Below are 17490 nucleotides of genomic sequence, written 5' to 3'. Positions count from 1 at the left end.
TGTACCTTGTCTTTCTGAGCTCCTTCCAGAGACTCCAAGTCCCAGATCCTACCTGTTCAGGGTCTCAAGAAAAAACCCTGGACTGGAAGGCAGGCAGCCAAGGTTCTCCTGGGCCAAGTCATCACTGTCTAGTCTTGGCATGATAGCCCCTGCCAAACTCAGGTCCCTTGAGAGAAGATGAAGATAAAAAGCCTCTGGCCATCCTTGCATTGCTCACAAGCCCTATCCTCACCTAAAAGTTTGGAGGATACTAGGTGGCATCAGGTCTCCTGGGTTGCATGCCCCGTTACTGTTACAGTATACATTCTTGCCAAGGAAACCATCCAGAGGAGAGGGAGTAGAACCCAGGGTCCCTCCAAAAACCACCCCCTCCTTCTAGGTGCTGCGGCTCCTAACTCTGATAGCCCCTTCCCTGCCAGAGCTGTTTTTTTCCTTTCTTCCCCTGCAATGACTGGGGCATATGGGGAACACAAGTGTGCAGAGTCTGCACATATATACGGCACGTGAGAGTCTAGAGAAGGACACAAAGCCATGTACACTCCCTACCCGCCCCTTCAGCCCCTGTGGGCTGGAGCAGAGCCAAGCTGCAGTCTCTCACAAAGCTAAGGTTCTGGCCAGCAGCCCAGTGTCTGGCCACTGACCACCGGTACCAGGATCTTGCTCACCAGCTCCCCACCAAACCCTCAGGCCCAGGCTTGATGAGCTGACACCCTAGGGGTGGCAGTAAAGGGTGCTTTGGCTTTCCCAAACCCTTAGCCACAGACAAGAACACAAGATTTTAAAAGTTTCTTAAACTGTGATGCCTTTGTTTACTCCAGGAGTAAAAGAATCTATAGGCCAGACATAACATTAAGTATTAATTTTGTTCAGAGATTTGGGGTGGAATATTTGTACTCTAAGTTTTTGCACATCTGTAGACAAAGGAAAGTTGTGGCTGGCACTGTGCCTTTAACCCAGATCCCCAAGGGTTATAGTTCATAATCCTCTGGCATTAGACTATGTGATTAAAGTTTGAGAAACACAGTTTAGTTTTATTGATCCCACATCTTCCCAAACCCTAGGCCCTGGATCCCTCAAGCAGAAGGCCCTGTGGTCAGCGTGGTCAGGCGATGGTTGCCGTCTCCCTGTCCTTCTGCCCCAAGCAGTAATGAACCTCAGGAAGCATCCTTAGTCTCTCTGCAGCCTGAAAGGGAACAGGGGGAAATGAGGGAGGATAAGGGCTGCCCAGAATGGTGGTATGAAGTGGTATGAGTAGAACAGTGGTAATGAGTGCCTAGAAGACAGCGGAGGGAAGGCTTGTAAGACCAGAAGGCTGAGGATAAGGACTGCCAGAATAACCAGAGGCTAGAGCTGAGCAGCTCCTGAGTCCTCAGGAATGCCTGTGTTATACAGGTTCTCAGGGTCATGATCACTGGGCTCCTTTGGGGAAATGGGAGAGAAAAGGGAACCTAAGGAACCAGGGTGCTCCGAAACCTGACCTGCTCAGGGGTGAGGTCCCTCTGTGCCTGGGCAAGCATTTCATAGCCAACCATGAATTTCCGGATGGTGGCAGAGCGCAGGAGTGGAGGGTAGTAATGAGCATGCAACTGCCAATGGTCCCAATTGGCTCCAGCCTCTGATCCTGTGGGAGCACCTGACAGGAAAAAGAGATAATTGGGGAGGGCCATTTTTTAGTTCTATAGACTAGCCCCGACACCCAAACCAGGCTAGGTACATGAAAACTACATCTCCCAGCATTCCCTGCCAGTGAGTAGGCCAGACATTGGAAAACACTGGGAGACATAGTTGCACCAAGTTTGCAGTTCCACCTTCAGTCCCAGCATCCCTGCTCTGGACACTTCCCTCAGCAAGTATTTCAAAGCCCGCTGGGGGTTGCAGTCCACTGAGCTAGGTCTCAGGACCTCAGAAATGGTGTTGGGGCTAGACATGGGTGGGGCTCAAAAAGCCTTACCGTGCCAGCCCATGGAGTAGGGAAAGGATGTCTCAAATAGGTTGTCATACTTGGTTAAGAGCTTCTTCATGATGCAGGCTAGATCTGGAATCAAGAGTCTGACTCTCAGCCTGAGGCGCAGATGCTGGCCCTACCGGAGCCATCTGTACCCAGTGCCTGGCCCCAGGGTCCCAGTTGGGACACTCACCATCACGCTCAGCAGGGGTCAGCTCAGGCAGACGCCGTACATGCCTACGGGGCAGCAGCAGTGTCTGGAAGGGCCACACTGCCCAAAAGGGGACCAATACTAACCAGTGCTCACTGGTTAAGACCAGACGTTCCTGTTCAGACCAATTGGAGATGAAGTCATCAAGGTGGAGGGGTGGGGGTTGTCAGCAGATAGGCAGGAGAAGAAAAAATACACCCAGAATCTAATGGCTTCTTACCACCTCCACCACTACCATTCTAATCTAACCCACCATCATCTTTCCTTTAGATTACTGCTGTGGCTTCCCATCAAGCCTCTGTGCTATTTTCCTTCTCTCATCCTTCACACATCTTTCTCTTTTGGGGTGAGGTTAGGGGCTCCTTGGGGAAACAGGGTCTGGCTTTCTCCTACCCTTCTGAGCAGCTCCTGGTGGCCATACTCCATTAGCAGGGGCTCTCCATGCTGACTTTGATAGGCCCTCTGAGATCGCTCCTCACGCTGGGCAATATCTGGCAGGAAACTACTGGCCCACACCTATCAAGGGGCAGGAGGAGAGAATAGGCAGATAGATCCGTCACCCCCAAGCCTCCACATTACAAGCATACTTACTCTGTCCCTCTAGTTCCCTTCCCCACAGGACTGTCTTGGACTCACCCCAGAAATCCCCTGGAGCCCCTGACTCACTTACTTACCTGACAGTGGGGGTGGGGGTTGGAACAGCCCATCATGGCCCCTTTGTTTTCAAAGATCTATCAAGCAGGGGTAGGGAGCTTTAGTAGCCAAAGAGACACCAAATCAGCCCCTCCAGACCACACCCTGTGAAAACAGGAATACCACTTCCCAGAACGGAAGCTGCACCACCCCCTCTCTGCCCATTCGGGGAAAGGTGCGACCTCACAGACCTGCACCCAAGGGTACTGGGCACCCAGCTCCTCTGTCACTGAGGCCCAGGCATCGACGACAGTGCGGATCTCAGGGACTGACATGAGTGGCAGCGTTACATCCGACCAGGGGTGGAAGCACATGACCTTACTAGGTGGTGATGGAGGGAGAGATGACAGATATAGGGCTTGGCTGTGCTAGGGGCAGGGTCCAATTCCCGTGCTCAGTCCAAGCCCTGGGTTGAAGGTAAGTGAGGAAATCCATAGTTACCAAACTCCTCGAGCAGCCTCTGCTTTGAAAAGGGGATGATCACTGGGTCCTGAGAAAGAGGGGTATCACTCTCTGCAGCAGAAGTCCCCCAAGAGGTCCAGCCTCTCTTTCCAACAGCATCTAGAGCCAGGTTACCTGGACTGGGGGCATCAGGCTGCAGAGCTGGGAAGTCGTTGTCAAACAGGAAGGTGCCATCATAGTAGGGATTCACCTACTGACAAGAATGGGCTAGAAGCATTTGCTGCTTCATACCCACCTGTCATCTGGCAGGCTTCAGGGACTGGACAGGTTACAAGGGAGTGTGGAAGGCCTGCTGTGGGATCAGAAAGACTTGGTGCGACATGACCCAGAAGGAGGTCCACTTCCTTGTGGGTGAGGGGCAGCTCTAAGGGGATGCTACTACTCCTGGCCCAGCTGCACATGTAGGTTCTAAAATCTTACCTCTCCATTGGCCCGTGTGGCCCCGGGACACAGAGGGTTGTGGGGGTCATGGCGGGGAACTGTCTTCAAGAGCGGGGGCTCTACTTGCCCCTGCCAGGGCCGCTTCATGCGGTGAGCTGACACCAGCACCCACTCATCTTGTAGTGGGTTATAGCGGATATGCTGATGTTCTGGGGACAGAGAAGCACGATTAGTCAGCCAAACTCTCAGACCTGTCCTAGGTCTCACTCACTAGCAGGCCCAAGTTCGGAAGCACCCTCTTGGCCCTGTCCCGTTCAGGAAGGAGCTAAAGGCCGGGGCTTGAGCTTTTCCAGCTCCAATTAACCTGCGGCCCCAACTCAGGCGTGTCCCTTCGTCTCGCAGGCCTGCCCAGGTGGGCGCGCGGACCTGGGGGTAGGGACGTTAACTTCCTAAGGAAAGGGAGGGCTCGGTTCCGCGTCCCAGCGAGTCCCAGAAGCCCTGCGGTTACCGCTCGCCCGGAAGGCTGTGGCCGTGGCGTCCGCCTCCGACGCCTGCTGGCGCTGCTCAGGAACTGATCCGCTGCGCGACATCAGACCACTTGCGGGTGTGGAATTCGTCTGAAAAGTCAGCAGCGCGGACTCTTCCCACCCTCTGGGTATGCCCCGCCTCTTCCCCGGTGATTGGCCATATGCCTGCACGTGACTGCGTAAGGGACCGCCCGCTCAACCGCGGGCGGGACTCTGGAAAGCCTGGTATTTTGGGGGGGGGGGTGACTTTGGTCCTCCCCGTACACCCCAGGGCTAAGTTACTACCCTAGAAGAATCTCTGTAAAAGCTGCTTATGGCAGATTCCTCAGCTCCAAGGTGCTTAGATTTCTTTGCTCTATTCGAGGTCATTTGTTTAGCAAATATTTACTGAATATCTATGAATATTTACTGTGTGCCAGGCACCTAGGCTCCACTTGGACAAAGGGATCCCCTACACAAGTCAGGCATGGCCTCGGCCTTCCCGCGGCTTAAATTCTACGGCCAAGTAAGGATATAACCCTGGATCCACAATCACCTCACTTACTTGCTCAATGCCTATGGTGTAGAAGAGGCAAACTAGCATGGCGGTGAGGGTGGGATTGATCTGCTTCCGCTGTACCCCTGGCCTCAGCTGTTACATGGAGGAGTAAATACTTTACCAAAATCATACCCCATCCCCTCCAGGCAGGAGAACATGTTTGGGGGGAAAAAAGGCTAAGTAACCATATTCTCTCTCTTATATGCTCATGCCTAAAGCACAAGAAGTGGGCAGTGTGAGAGGGCTACAAGAAACCTGAAAGTGGGGAGAGGGCTTGACTGTCAGTAGCTCCAGCCACCATCTAGGTGGGATCAGGGGTGTTTCCTTTACATACCCCTTTCCCTTCTCCCAATGTTTCCTTGGATCAAACCAATTGGCTAATACTAGGATAAAATTCAAATCAATCCCTCTGCTGGCACATTGATTTATTATTTTAAGATTTTATTTTAAGTAATTACTACACCAAACGTGGGGCTCAAACTCATGACCCCGAGATCAAGAGTTGTAAACTCTTCTTGGGGTGCCTGGGTGGCTCAATCTGTTAAACATCCGACTCTGCCCCTCCCCTACTTGTGCTCTGTATCTCTCTCTCTCTCAAAAATAAATAAACATTAAAAGAGTTGTAGACTCTTTTTTTTTTTTTTAATGTTTATTCTTTTAGAGAGAGAGTACAAGCAGGGTAAGGGTGGGGGGTGGGGTAGAGAGAGAGAGAGACTATCCGAAGCAGGCCCCCCACACTGATAGGGCAGAGCAGGACTCGACTCAATCTTGATGCAGGGCTCGATCTCACCAACTCCTGAGATCATGACCTGAGCCGAAATCAAGAATCAGAAGTTCAACAGACTGAGCCACCCAATGCCCTTCCCCTAGCACTTTTTTTTAATGTTTTATTTTTTTTTAATTTTTTTTCAACATTTATTTATTTTTTGGGACAGAGACAGAGCATGAACGGGGGAGGGGCAGAGAGAGAGGGAGACACAGAATCGGAAACAGGCTCCAGGCTCTGAGCCATCAGCCCAGAGCCCTACGCGGGGCTCGAACTCACGGACCGCGAGATCGTGACCTGGCTGAAGTCGGACGCTTAACCGACTGCGCCACCCAGGCGCCCCTGTTTTATTTATTTTTAAGAGAACGCACGCGGGGACGTGGAGGAGGGACAGAGAGAGGAGGACAGAGTATCTGAAGTGGGCTTCTATGCTAACAGCAGCAAGCCTGATATGGGGCTTGAACTCACAAACTGTGAGATCATGACCTGAGTCGAAGTTGGACACTCAACCGAGTTACCCAGGTGCCCTCTCCCCTAGCAATTTTAGAGAGATGTCTAAATATTGTTTGAACCTCCTCCTCATTCCACAGTGAGGAACAGAAGCGTCAAGTTCACCCAGAGGATGACTGGCCAAGCTAAAATTTGAACCCAAGTTTCCAGATTCTTCTCACTGCTCTAAAATGGCTCTGAGATTTCAGTGAGACTCAGGACAGAGCTTGGCAGTAGCAGGAAGGCCCCTTCCCCCAACCCAGGCCAGGTCAACCCAGGTGTTTTGCAGCTCAAATGCAAAAACTGGGTCACAGTTCATTTACCTAATCTCTGCCCTAGGTCCTCAGACTGGAATCTGAAGAGGCCACTAGGTAGGGGGCAGGGAGCAGGGAAATGAGAAACGAGGATTTTACACGTACCACTGGCTTTTCATCCTTGGGGGTGGAGCTGGGATACAAGATTTGCTTTCCTTTCTCTCTCAGCTATCTTTGTTGTTGGGGTCACTGGATTTTGGAGGCAGCTCTATTTTTCCAAGAACACCAATGCTTTGGTGCCACTTCTTGGATCATACCAACTAATTCCTAATCCCTTTCAGAAACATCAGGAACATTTCCAAACCTCCCCCTCTGTCTCCCCAAGATCACTTTTTGGGGGAAGAGTAGAATGGCTGAGATGGGGCCTATGGAGCTCTCTGCCTACAAAATCCCAGAGGAGTGATCTCTTCTGCAACATTGTTAAAAAGAAAACCACAGGCCCAAACCAGCATCACTTAAGTGGAGTCTCCAAACCGGGGCATAATGCCTAAACTAATTGTGGTTTTGATGAGGGAGCAAAAGGCAAGCTGAGGGCAAAGCGTGTGTACACACACACACACCAGGTAGGATATGTGTGATATTCCTCAGGCATTCCTGGGCTGCCCAAGAGCAAAGGAAAGGAAAGAAAACAAATGGCCAACTGACAGAGATCACAGTCATACAGGACATGAGTCTCCATCGGTTTACAAATATCTTAGTAAATTACAAGAAAAAGGCAATCTTATCAATAGCCTAATCTCCAGAAACCTACAGACCCAGTTTCCTGGAACGCCTAGTATCACCCTCCCCTCCATGGTGATACAGGGTACAAAGGGAAGAAGGAAATGGGGGGTAAAATTAAATTTCCTCATAACCTGCAGCCCATTGACAAATACTTGAGGTAAAAATAGAGTGTAACTTTTCTCCAGGAACCTCCTACTGTTTTAATGTTAATGCCTTACTAGAGGGAAAACAACCTTAGCTTGGCAATAGCAAGGTCGCAGGCATCTTATGTATAAGTCTTCTTTAGCATATCAAAGTCCTCCTGTAGGTCTCCCTTTTGCCTTTACCTCCCTCAACTCCATAGTAGGTAACCAGTCACTCTGCACAACCCCAGTGCAGCTCTTTCTGCCCACAAGTCTTGTTCCTGTGCTTTAATAAAATCACCTTTTTTGCACCAAAGACGTCTCAAGAAAATTCTCTCTTGGCTGTCAGCTCCAAACCCTCATCACTATAAAACCCCATCAGTTTCAACCTTCCCAGAGATGTAGTCTTAACTGGTCAGTCAGGAATTTTCTAATTAGCACCAATGGGGCCCTTTCCTTCCCCCAGAGGAAGATAAGGTAATCTGTATGGTAAGATCCCCTGCTCTTCCCCCTAACAGAAAAGAAACTTGCCTGGAACAGTCCTTTTCTTTTGCTAAAAACTTTTTTTTCCAGATTTCTTCCTATAAAAATCTTACATTTTGTGTATCTCTTGCTTGGAGGTCCTTTCTACTTGCTAGATGGGGTGCTGCCTGATTCATGAATTGTTTAATAAGGCCAATTATATCTTCAAATTTACTTGGTTGAATTTTATTTTATTTTTTAATTTTTAATGTCTATTTATTTTTGAGAGAGACAGAATGCAAGCAGTGAAGGGGCAGAGAGAGTGGGAGACACAGAATCCGAAGCAGACTCTAGGCTCTGAGCTGTCAGCGCAGGTCTGGATGCAGGACTCAAACTCACAAACTGTGAGATCATGACCTGAGCTGAAGTCAGATGCTTAACTGCCTGAGCCACCCAGGCGCCCCTCTGTTGAATTTTATTTCTTAACAACATCTGGAGAATATGGCTGTGACCATTTTTTTTAAAGCATTGTGTGCTATCCTTGTGAAAGACCAAGGAAGCCACAGGCCTAGACAGTCCCAGAGGGCTTTGCCTGGAACAGGGGTGCAGAGACCAGATTTTGAGGTTAGCCCCTCAGTCTCAAGGTTCTTAAGAGGATGGTCAGCTCAGAAGCATCACAGAAGCCAGAGCCAATACAAAAACATGTTCCCTCCACCATGCATTCCCCTCTAGATAATCCCTTCTTTATCTTTCCCTTCTTGGCCAAGTTTCTCAGAAAATAGTCCAGCTTCCCAGCCTCTACTCTTACCTACACGATACACTGTAATATGTCTAGCAGCCTGTAATAGGCTAAGTAAACTTAGTTACTGTAGCAAACAACACCCTTCCCACCCACCCCCCCCACCCCCCCCACCCCCGCAAACTCAGTGGTTTAGCAAGTGTATTGTGGGGGGAGAGATGAAGCAGCATTCAGAATTCTCCACTACTTAATTCCCTATTACTAAGATATTAGATGGGGGAAGAGTAAGAATGTAAAGAATTTCAGAGGATGTTGGGAGCCAGACCTGGAAGTGGCATACCTCATTCCTGCCTATACTTCATTGGCCAGAACACAATCATATGGCTTCATCTGCTACAGAGTATACTGTGGAATGTAATATGGCTGCCCAAGAGCAAAAAGAAATAGATTTGTATAGCATCATCTCTGTTGCATGCCCTTACTGAGAAACCTAATGACCATTTCCCATCATTTTATCAGACCTCTTAATTGCATTTGACTGTGTTGACCCTTCATTCCATCACTATCATGTGTGATGCTGTGTCCTTCTAGTTCTTTTCTCCTTTGTGTTTTATTTATGTAACTAACACATATGACACCACTTGCCAGGCACTAATTGCTTTATAAATATTAACTCATTTAACCTTCATCACAATTAAGGTATGTACTATGAGGTAGACACTTTTATTCATCCCACTTTCCAGATGAGAAAACCGAGTCACAGGGCTTAAGTAGCTTACCCATGATCACACAACTGGTAGGTTGGCAGGAGCCAGTCTTTTAACAACCAATCCAGTTCCAGCGTTTCTTTCTTAATCACTGCACCCTGCTGCCGCTTTTCTCTTTTGCTTCTCTTCCTTTATCATTCCCTCCCCATAACCCTGTTGGTGTACAATGCTCTCCTCTCACATTTTGTGCTCCAAAACAAAGAATGAATCGTAGGCCCCAAAAGGCCCCAAAAGACTCCTTGCTGTCTCTTCATAGTGCTTTTGTTCTTAGAGTACGTCTCATTCGCTGAATGCTCCTCCCCATTTTTCTAAACACCATTTAGAGGCGTCACCGCCTCCAGAAAGCCTTCCGTACTTTTCCTAGGTAGAAGCGCCTCCTCCCACTTTTTGTGCTAGCAAAGATCACAATCACAAGTCGATCGCCTGCTGCAAATTTGAGAAGGGGGCCAATCCACTCTGCTTGTCACAGCCACCTACCCCGACCACCACCCACACGCGGTAAGGAACTCGGAAAGACCTTGCTCTTAGGCCCTAACACAGACAGCTAGGAGGGTTAAGCCCCGTCCCATCGCGTCACGCGCGCAGCTCCACCCCACTCCTCGGCGCTCCACACTCCCCGCGAGGAAATGGTTCAACCCAAGGGGTGGTGCCCGGGTGCTCGGACTGTTCTGATTGGCCAGGGCGAGCCGTACCACGACTGTGGCGGGGGTACGGTTGTGAACTGCGCGCCGCAGGTTTTGAGGCTGTAAAAGTCACAGCTCCAGGCCCCGGTTTGTTCCTTCACTTCTTCCTGCTAGGACGCCTGCCGGGATGCAGTGGGCCGTGGGCCGGCGGTGGGTGTGGGCCGCGCTGCTCCTGGCTGCCGCTGCTGTGCTGGCCCAGGTGGTCTGGCTCTGGCTGGGCACGCAAAGCTTCGTCTTCCAGCACGAAGAGATCGCGCAGCTGGCCCGGCAGTATGCGGGTGAGCCGACGGGTCACCGGGGGAGCAAACGGGTGGAGGGCAGGGGCCTGGGGAGGCCCGAGCTTAGTTGGGAGTTTCAGAGACGTCTTTCCCGAGTTCCGAGTGATTCTAGCTTAGATTCTGTTGTTCCTCTGCCTCCGCCAGGGTTGGACCACGAGCTGGCGTTCTCTCGGCTGATCGTGGAATTACGGCGGCTGCACCCAGGCCACGTGCTGCCCGACGAGGAGCTGCAGTGGGTGTTTGTGAACGCGGGCGGCTGGATGGGCGCCATGTGCCTTCTGCACGCCTCGCTGTCCGAGTACGTGCTGCTCTTCGGCACCGCCCTGGGCTCTGGCGGCCACTCGGGTCAGTGCTGGCAGCGGGCCGAACTGGGAGGCTGGGGCTGTACAAGGGTCCATGCCCTCCTTTCTGATGTTTGGCCAAGACATATATTGGTGCTGATACCCTGATATCCGGTGTCCATCTGATTGTCCCTCAGGGCGCTACTGGGCTGAGATTTCCGACACCATCATCTCTGGCACCTTCCACCAGTGGAGAGAGGGCACTACCAAAAGTGAGGTCTTCTACCCAGGTGGGTCCCTTCATTCTGGGGTGCCCATAATTGGAGGAGGGTCATGGCATGGAAAGGGGGTATGTTGGGGGCTCTCCCCTCGGTTCCCTTACCCCTCAGATAAGCCACTGGTCATTATTGGTTGAAGCAGGTCCAAGGGCCCCTGTCCAAGGACTTCTTCTGTCAAAAGGAAACAAAACTTAACCACTTCCTGTTAACCACGTCCGATTTTTATATACCAAGACACTGTTTTATTCATCCAATATTCCAGCAGTTGTTGGAGAGACAGTTGGGTAATCAGATATGCTGTCATACCCCCAAAGACAAGACAGACAGTTGTCTTCATTTTTTCTATAGTGAAACATTTTTTTACATAAAAAGTAGAGCTATGGATTTCCACATAAGTTTCAGATTGATAAGTTACAGGCATGACAGGCATTATAATTGAACATTTCTCAGACAGCCACACAAGTCTTATAACCACCCCTCCCTATCTAACAGGCCCAGCCCAAGTTTAGCTAAATTTCTGCCTGACATGAGTGAGGCTTGGGAATGCAGACTTCCAGGACTCCCATACAGTGGCCCCTGGCCATGTGAGGTGGCCCTCCTTGGCTTACCCCCAAAGAGGACATGAGCCAGGTGATGCCACAGAGGAAAACTTAGGAGTGGCCATCTTGGCTTCTTACTCTTCCAGATGGGCGACCAGGCCAGTGAGGTAAGGCTTTTTCCTTTCCTGATGCTCCTGCTCTGTTTCTTGCCCCTAGACAGCCCATGGGCTAGGGAGGTGGCAGCAATGGAAGGGCTAGGCTCCTTATGTGGGTGCTCCCTGTCCTCTAGGGGAGACCGTGGTCCACGGGCCTGGTGAGGCAACAGCTGTGGAATGGGGGCCAAATACATGGATGGTGGAGTATGGTCGGGGTGTCATCCCATCTACCTTGGCCTTTGCGCTGGCTGACACAATCTTCAGCACCCAGGACTTCCTCACGCTCTTCTATACTCTTCGCGCCTATGCCCGGGGCCTCCGGCTTGAGCTCACCACCTACCTCTTTGGCCAGGACCCCTGACCAGCCAGGCCTGAACGAGGACCTGTGGATGGACAGGAGCAGGCAGGCCTGCATACATCCACTTTCTGGAGCCCATGTGAAAAGACAGGGACACAACATGCAACTACTAAGTTCCTGATGTACGAGCAGGGACATACATGCTTATGTAACCAAATACAGAGACTCGTGGGAACATATGGGACATACATGCAGATACAATCCCATGTGTACGGCAGCATCATACGTTCACAACCATCCAGAGAGGGAACCCCACATGTACCAAGGGGGCCAGTCATATTCAGACATACCACAAGCTTGAATCACTAACTCAAGCCTTTTCCAGAGCTTTCCTGCCACCAGTCAAGGCTCTGGAGTTGGTGATGGGTGTAGGTATTATACTCTGTCTGGGCCTGACCCTTCAACCCAACAGCAGCTGAGGTGGGAGGGAGATGAAGGGTTGCCTGTGGAGGCCCCCCTCATCTCCCCATCCTCACCATATGCCTTACCTCATTCTGTTCCCCTTACTATGCAAGTGCTCTCATGGCCTGTCCCCACTCTTAGCAACTAAGTCAGCTGGGAGAACCGTAAGAATGGAGAATGCTGAGGTCAGGGTCCTTCTATCCTAAAAGACCCCATGCCTTTCCCCCATTCGTCCCTTAGGAGTGTGATTGGGGGAGGCTGGCCTCAGCTCAGGGCCCACTGCTGGGCAGAGGACCTAGAGAAGTTAGCCTAGGTCCAGGGGGCCATCCCTGGCCTACAAAGGCCTTTTCTGCACACATACACCCTCATCACAGCTTCCACATACTGCCCTTGATGTCTGTCCACCTGTCTCTGTTAATAAAGACTTGTTGAACAGTCATTTCTTTGTGTGTCTGAACAGCAGGAAAACCTGCTAACTTGAAGAAATGCAGGGGTGGGTAAGATGGTGTGTGTCTTGGTCTTGCCTTCTGCTGGTGCCATTCTGAAAATAGTCCTGGAGTCCGATCCTGGGTGGCCACGGGGTGGCAGTGTATACCCACTTTTGGGTAATGGAGGCACGATAATCATTTTCGTCTTTCCAGTATATCCTGTCCACCCCCACCCAGAGTAGAAAGTCTTAACTTCTCCAGGACACCTGACTTGTAGAGGCCCTCAGGGGTAGAGAGCAGACATACCCCCTGGTGGTGTCTGAGGTGGGTGAGGCAAAAGAGGTGTGTAAGGTACACTCGTCCCAGGGACTCTGCATTTGCCTTCTTAAATTTTGCGCCTTGACACCTCACCTACCTCACCTTCTCTGAGGTTGAGTAAGATCCAGGCCACTCTCACTTCTTAGGCCTCCTGATATATCAAAAGTGGAAGGAACATGGTTATAAAAATTGTAGATTCTAAAAACTCAAATTTCTAGTGAACGAAATACAGAAGACTACATGTATGGCCATTTGGAAACAACATCAAAAGTTTATAAATTTCTGGGGTGCCTGAGTGGCTCAGTCAGTTGAGGGTTGAGTGTCTGACTTCAGCTCAGGTCACGATCTCACAGTTCGTGTGTTCGAGCCCCACATCAGGCTCTGGGCTGATCGCCCAGAACCTAGATTCTGCTTCGGATTCTGTGTTTCCCTCTGTCTGTCCCTCCGTTGCTTGCACTCTGTCTCTTGCATTGTCTCGAAAATAAATAAACGTTAAAAAAAATTGTTTTTAAGTTTATAAATTTCTTACTCTGAGTGAATGTGAGGCCCAGGCAAGATGACCATTCCAACACCCCATTCGCACCATCATGTTGGCCATGACAGAATTTGGCTGAGGCCTCATTGACAACAGTGCAAAGCCAAACCTCCAAGGATTTCTCCCACCCTGTAACCCAGTTCTCCCTCTATGCTCAGAGCCCACATCTATCAGAAATGCCCAGGGGTGCCTGGGTGGCTCAGTCAGTTAAGCGTCTGACTTCGGCTCAGGTCATGATCTCACAGTTTGTGAGTTCGAGCCTCGCATCGGGCTCTGTGCTGACAGCTTGGAGCCTGGAGCCTGCTTAGATTCTGTGTCTCCCTCTCTCTCTGACCCTCCCCCCTTTCATGCTCTGTCTCTGTCTCAAAAATAAATAAAAAAAAATTGAAAGCTTCCCTTATAATCTCCCCCTTCCCTTCCACATAAGACTCTGCTTCCAGGCTCCTCCCTGTCTCAGCTACTAGGTCCAGTGGCTATTTCTTAACTTTCATTTGAAACACTCTTAAAATACTCTTGGCTTCTAGGACACTACTCTTCCTAAAATTGCCTCCTTTGCTTGATCTTTCTTATCTCCAGCCTTTGACTTCCCAAGATTTAATTCTCAAACTTCTCTGTCTATACCCTTCCCAGGAGTTCTTAGCCATTCATGACTTTAAATACCATCTATGTGCCTTTTTTGAAAATAGTTTTATTGAGGGGTACCTGGGTGGCTCAGTTGGTTAGCATCTGACTTCAGCTCGGGTCATGATTTCAACAGTTCATGGGTTCGAGCCTCACATCCGGCTCTCTACTGTCAGCCTGGAGCCTGGATTCTGAGTCTCCCTATTTTTCTGCCCCTCCCCTGCTCATGCTCTGTCTTTCTCTGTCCCTCAATAATAAAAAAGTTTTATTGAAATATAGTTAGTATAACAAATTACTTAAAGGTGTACAATATAATGATTTGATCTATGTATGGTGAAATGATTACCACAATAAGTTAACATCCATCACCTCACATAGTTACAGATTCTTTTTTTCTTGAGATGAGAACTTTAAAGATCTCTCTTAACAACTTTCCAATGTACAATACAGTATTTAATGTACTAATATACTACTAATATAGTATAAGAGCACTAAGCTTCACATTACATCCCCAGGACTTATTTATAACTGGAAGTTTATGCCCCTTGGCCACCTTTCTCATTCCTCCATTCCACCTCTACCTGCCCATACCCCCTGCCTCTGGCAACTCTTAATCTGTTCTCTATTTCTATGAGTTTGGGGTTTTTTTAGATTTCACATATAAGTGAGAACATACAGTATTTTGTCTTCATCTTGACTTGCTTCACTTAGCATAATGCCCACAAGGATGAATGGATTAAAAAAAAAAAAGTACATACATACATGTGCTGGGATATCATGCAACCATAAAAAAGGAAACCCTACCACTTACAACAACATGGGTGGACCTCAAGGACCATCTGTACATCTTTTTTTTTTTTTTTTAATTTTTTTTTCAACGTTTATTTATTTTTGGGACAGAGAAAGACAGAGCATTAACGGGGGAGGGGCAGAGAGAGAGGGAGACACAGAATGGGAAACAGGCTCCAGGCTCTGAGCCATCAGCCCAGAGCCTGACGCGGGGCTCGAACTCACGGACCGCGAGATCGTGACCTGGCTGAAGTCGGACGCTTAACCGACTGCGCCACCCAGGCGCCCCTGTACATCTTGAATCCTAGTTTGTTTGGGTTTTTTTAGCTTTTTAATGTTTATTTATTTTGAGAGAGAGAGACAGACAGCGAGCAGGGGAGGGGCAGAAAGAAAGGAGACACAGAATCTGAAGCAGGCTTCAGGCTCTGAGCTGTCAGTACAGGGCCCGATGTGGGGCTCAAACTCACAAACTGTGAGATCATGACCCGAGCCAAAGTCAGACACTCAACCGACTGAGCCACCCAGGCACCCCTTGACTCCTAGTTTTTTATCTTAGCCTAAACCTTTCAGCACCAGATTCAGATATCTGACTGCCTCCCTCTCCCCTGTCTAATTGGCATCTCAAACTTAAAATGGCCACGCAAACTGATTTCTCTCCCAAACCAACACATCTTACAGTCTTTACTGTCTGAGTTAAAGGTACCTACATTTACTCAGGTGCCAAAAACCTTGGAGTCATCATAGATACCTTTCTTTTTTTGAGATTTTATTTTTAAGTAAAAGTACACCAGCCAGGCTCCCCATCTTGGATATCTTTCATTCTCACATCGAGAGAATGAGAATGAGAATCCAAGCCATCAACAGATCCTGTCAGTTTTATCTTAAAAACATATCCAGAATCTACCTATGTCTTAACACTTCCATTGCTACCACCTGGTCCAAGCCATCATCACTTGCCTGGATTACTGCAATAGCCTCCTAATTGATCTTCATGCTTATATCCTGTGTGGAGGATTCTCTACACAGTAGCCAGAGTCAAGACTTCTACTTTCTGCTCAGACATTTCTTTGTTGTTTTGTTTTGTTTTGTTTTGCTTTGTTTCCTTTGCTCAGACGTTTTCAATGGTTTCCATCTCATTTAGTCCTTTCACTGCCTCCAGGAACCTACTCCCAAGGCCCTTGTTACCTATGGACCAAACATCCAACCATTTACCCCAGCCACCCCAATTTAGCTCAGTGGCTTCCTTGCTTTCCTTCTGACACATCAAGCAAACTTCCATCTCAGGATGTTCGTACCTGCTATTCTGGCTGCAGAGCTCTTCCCTAGGTATTCCTATGGCTCTCTTCCTCCCCTCCTTCAATTCTTGCTTCTTCCCCTAACATTTCTGTAATAGCAGCCTCTCTCTCTCTCTCTCTCTCTCTCTCTCTCTCTCTCTCTCTGTGTGTGTGTGTGTGTGTGTGTGTGTGTGTGTGTGTGTGTGTTTAGGTAGGTTACATGCCCAATGTGGGGATCAAATTCACAACCCTGAGATCAAGAGTCACATGCTCTACCAACTGAACCAGCCAGCCACACCCCCTCCTTCTGTGGTGGTTTTAAAATAACTCCATAAAATTTTTGATAATCCTTGGGATACTTGGGTGGCCCAGTCAGTTAAGTGTCCAGCTCTTGATAAGGGCTCAGGTCATGATCTCGTGACCTAACAGCGCAGAGCCCACTTGGGATTCCCTCTCTCCCTCTGTCTCTGCCCCTCCCTCACTTGCTCTCTCTCTAAATAAATAAATAAACATTTTTTAAAATTAAAAAAAAAGTATATATCTCCCTTAAGAAGTGAAGACTAATTTCCTTCCCCTTGAATGTGGGTTGGATATTCATGTAATTTTAACAAATACATGGCAGAAGTGACTATGTAATTTCTAAGACTAGACCAAAAAAGCATTGCTGCCTCCTTTCGTCTCTCTTGGGTCACTCTCTCTGGGAGAAACCAACTGCCATGTAGGGAGGACCCTCAGGCAGGAGATCCTTTCCTATGGAGAGGTCCACCTGGGGAGAACAGCCTCCTACCAACAGCCATGTGAGTGAGTCATCTTGGAAGTGGATCCTCCAGTCCCAGTCAAGCCTTCATGTGACTGTAGCTACAGCCAACATTTATACTACAACCTCATGAGAGGCAGTGAGCCAGAACCATACAACTAAGCCACTATCAAATTCCTGATCCACAGAATTGTGAGAAAATAAATGTTGTTTTAAGCTTGCTAAGTTTGAGTATAATTTACTATGAATACATAACATCCATCCATCTCTTTCTATTCCCCTCAACCCAGATTTATTTTTCCCCATTTTAATTATCACCATCTGATACATTATGTATTTCCCCACTGGAATTATACCATTATAATAAAGACTTTGTTTTATTTACTCCTATTTCCAACAATGTCTTGCACAAAGTAGCTGCTTGGTAAATATATGTTGGATCAATGGAGATCTAGATCTGTCTTTGTCTCTGTGAGGTATAGAATCAGATGGGAGCTAAGTGAGGGTATGAGAGACATCCTTTCTTCTTCACAGATGAAGAGAGAGATAAACCGGGTCCCAGCCAAGCTTCTTGCTTCCCCTCAACCCTTCCCAGTTGTAACCCTCCTGGTCTGGACCCCCAAGATAGGTTTACTATGCTTGATTAATGATTGAT

General features: G+C 48.8%; 2 protein-coding genes across 7 annotated transcripts; one reads left to right on the top strand and one right to left on the bottom strand.

Moving 5' to 3' along the window:
- Positions 1-1004: 1004 nt before the first annotated feature.
- On the bottom strand, positions 1005-4358 carry GALT (galactose-1-phosphate uridylyltransferase). Of its 4 annotated transcripts, none has more exons than XM_003995580.5 (11): positions 4201-4358; positions 3732-3901; positions 3426-3501; positions 3291-3339; positions 3041-3170; positions 2831-2887; positions 2550-2672; positions 2139-2271; positions 1952-2035; positions 1479-1633; positions 1005-1183 (listed from the first exon to the last, which is right to left on the bottom strand). In XM_003995580.5, the coding sequence occupies exons 1-11, from the start codon at positions 4280-4282 to the stop codon at positions 1103-1105; spliced, it is 1140 nt and encodes a 379-aa protein (XP_003995629.1). In that variant the 5' UTR covers positions 4283-4358; the 3' UTR covers positions 1005-1102. The 4 variants fall into 4 exon arrangements, with proteins under 4 accessions (XP_003995629.1, XP_006939297.1, XP_019671689.1 ...); XM_006939235.5 differs by lacking the exon at positions 4201-4358 and adding an exon at positions 4057-4193; XM_019816130.2 differs by lacking the exon at positions 1952-2035.
- Positions 4359-9496: 5138 nt separating this feature from the next.
- Positions 9497-12552, top strand: SIGMAR1 (sigma non-opioid intracellular receptor 1). 3 transcript variants are annotated; one of them, XM_003995577.5, is made up of 5 exons: positions 9497-9637; positions 9937-10100; positions 10245-10445; positions 10579-10671; positions 11488-12552. In XM_003995577.5, exons 2-5 carry the CDS (start codon positions 9950-9952, stop codon positions 11712-11714), a joined length of 672 nt encoding a protein of 223 aa, XP_003995626.1. In that variant the 5' UTR covers positions 9497-9637; positions 9937-9949; the 3' UTR covers positions 11715-12552. The 3 variants fall into 3 exon arrangements, with proteins under 3 accessions (XP_003995626.1, XP_019671691.1, XP_019671690.1); XM_019816131.2 differs by lacking the exon at positions 9497-9637 and adding an exon at positions 11345-11365 and having other exon boundaries at positions 9820-10100; positions 11488-11628; XM_019816132.2 differs by lacking the exons at positions 9497-9637; positions 11488-12552 and adding an exon at positions 11152-11335 and having other exon boundaries at positions 9819-10100.
- The last annotated feature ends 4938 nt before the right edge of the window (positions 12553-17490 follow it).

Source organism: Felis catus, chromosome D4 (assembly GCF_018350175.1).
Source record: "Felis catus isolate Fca126 chromosome D4, F.catus_Fca126_mat1.0, whole genome shotgun sequence".
Taxonomy (NCBI): Eukaryota; Metazoa; Chordata; class Mammalia; order Carnivora; family Felidae; genus Felis; species Felis catus.
This window is presented reverse-complemented; position numbering and strand designations above follow the sequence as displayed.

Excerpts from the sequence above, each read along its gene's own strand:
- GALT (XM_003995580.5), bottom strand. The coding sequence starts at position 4,282 with ATGTCGCGCAGCGGATCAGTTCCTGAGCAGCGCCAGCAGGCGTCGGAG. Across the intron at positions 2,673-2,830 it reads ACCCCCACCCCCACTGTCAG|GTGTGGGCCAGTAGTTTCCT; the intron begins GTAAGTAAGTGA and ends GCCCCTTGATAG. Across the intron at positions 2,036-2,138 it reads GACCCCTGCTGAGCGTGATG|ATCTAGCCTGCATCATGAAG; the intron begins GTGAGTGTCCCA and ends TCTTGATTCCAG.
- SIGMAR1 (XM_003995577.5), top strand. The coding sequence starts at position 9,950 with ATGCAGTGGGCCGTGGGCCGGCGGTGGGTGTGGGCCGCGCTGCTCCTG. Across the intron at positions 10,101-10,244 it reads GCTGGCCCGGCAGTATGCGG|GGTTGGACCACGAGCTGGCG; the intron begins GTGAGCCGACGG and ends TGCCTCCGCCAG. Across the intron at positions 10,672-11,487 it reads AAGTGAGGTCTTCTACCCAG|GGGAGACCGTGGTCCACGGG; the intron begins GTGGGTCCCTTC and ends CCTGTCCTCTAG.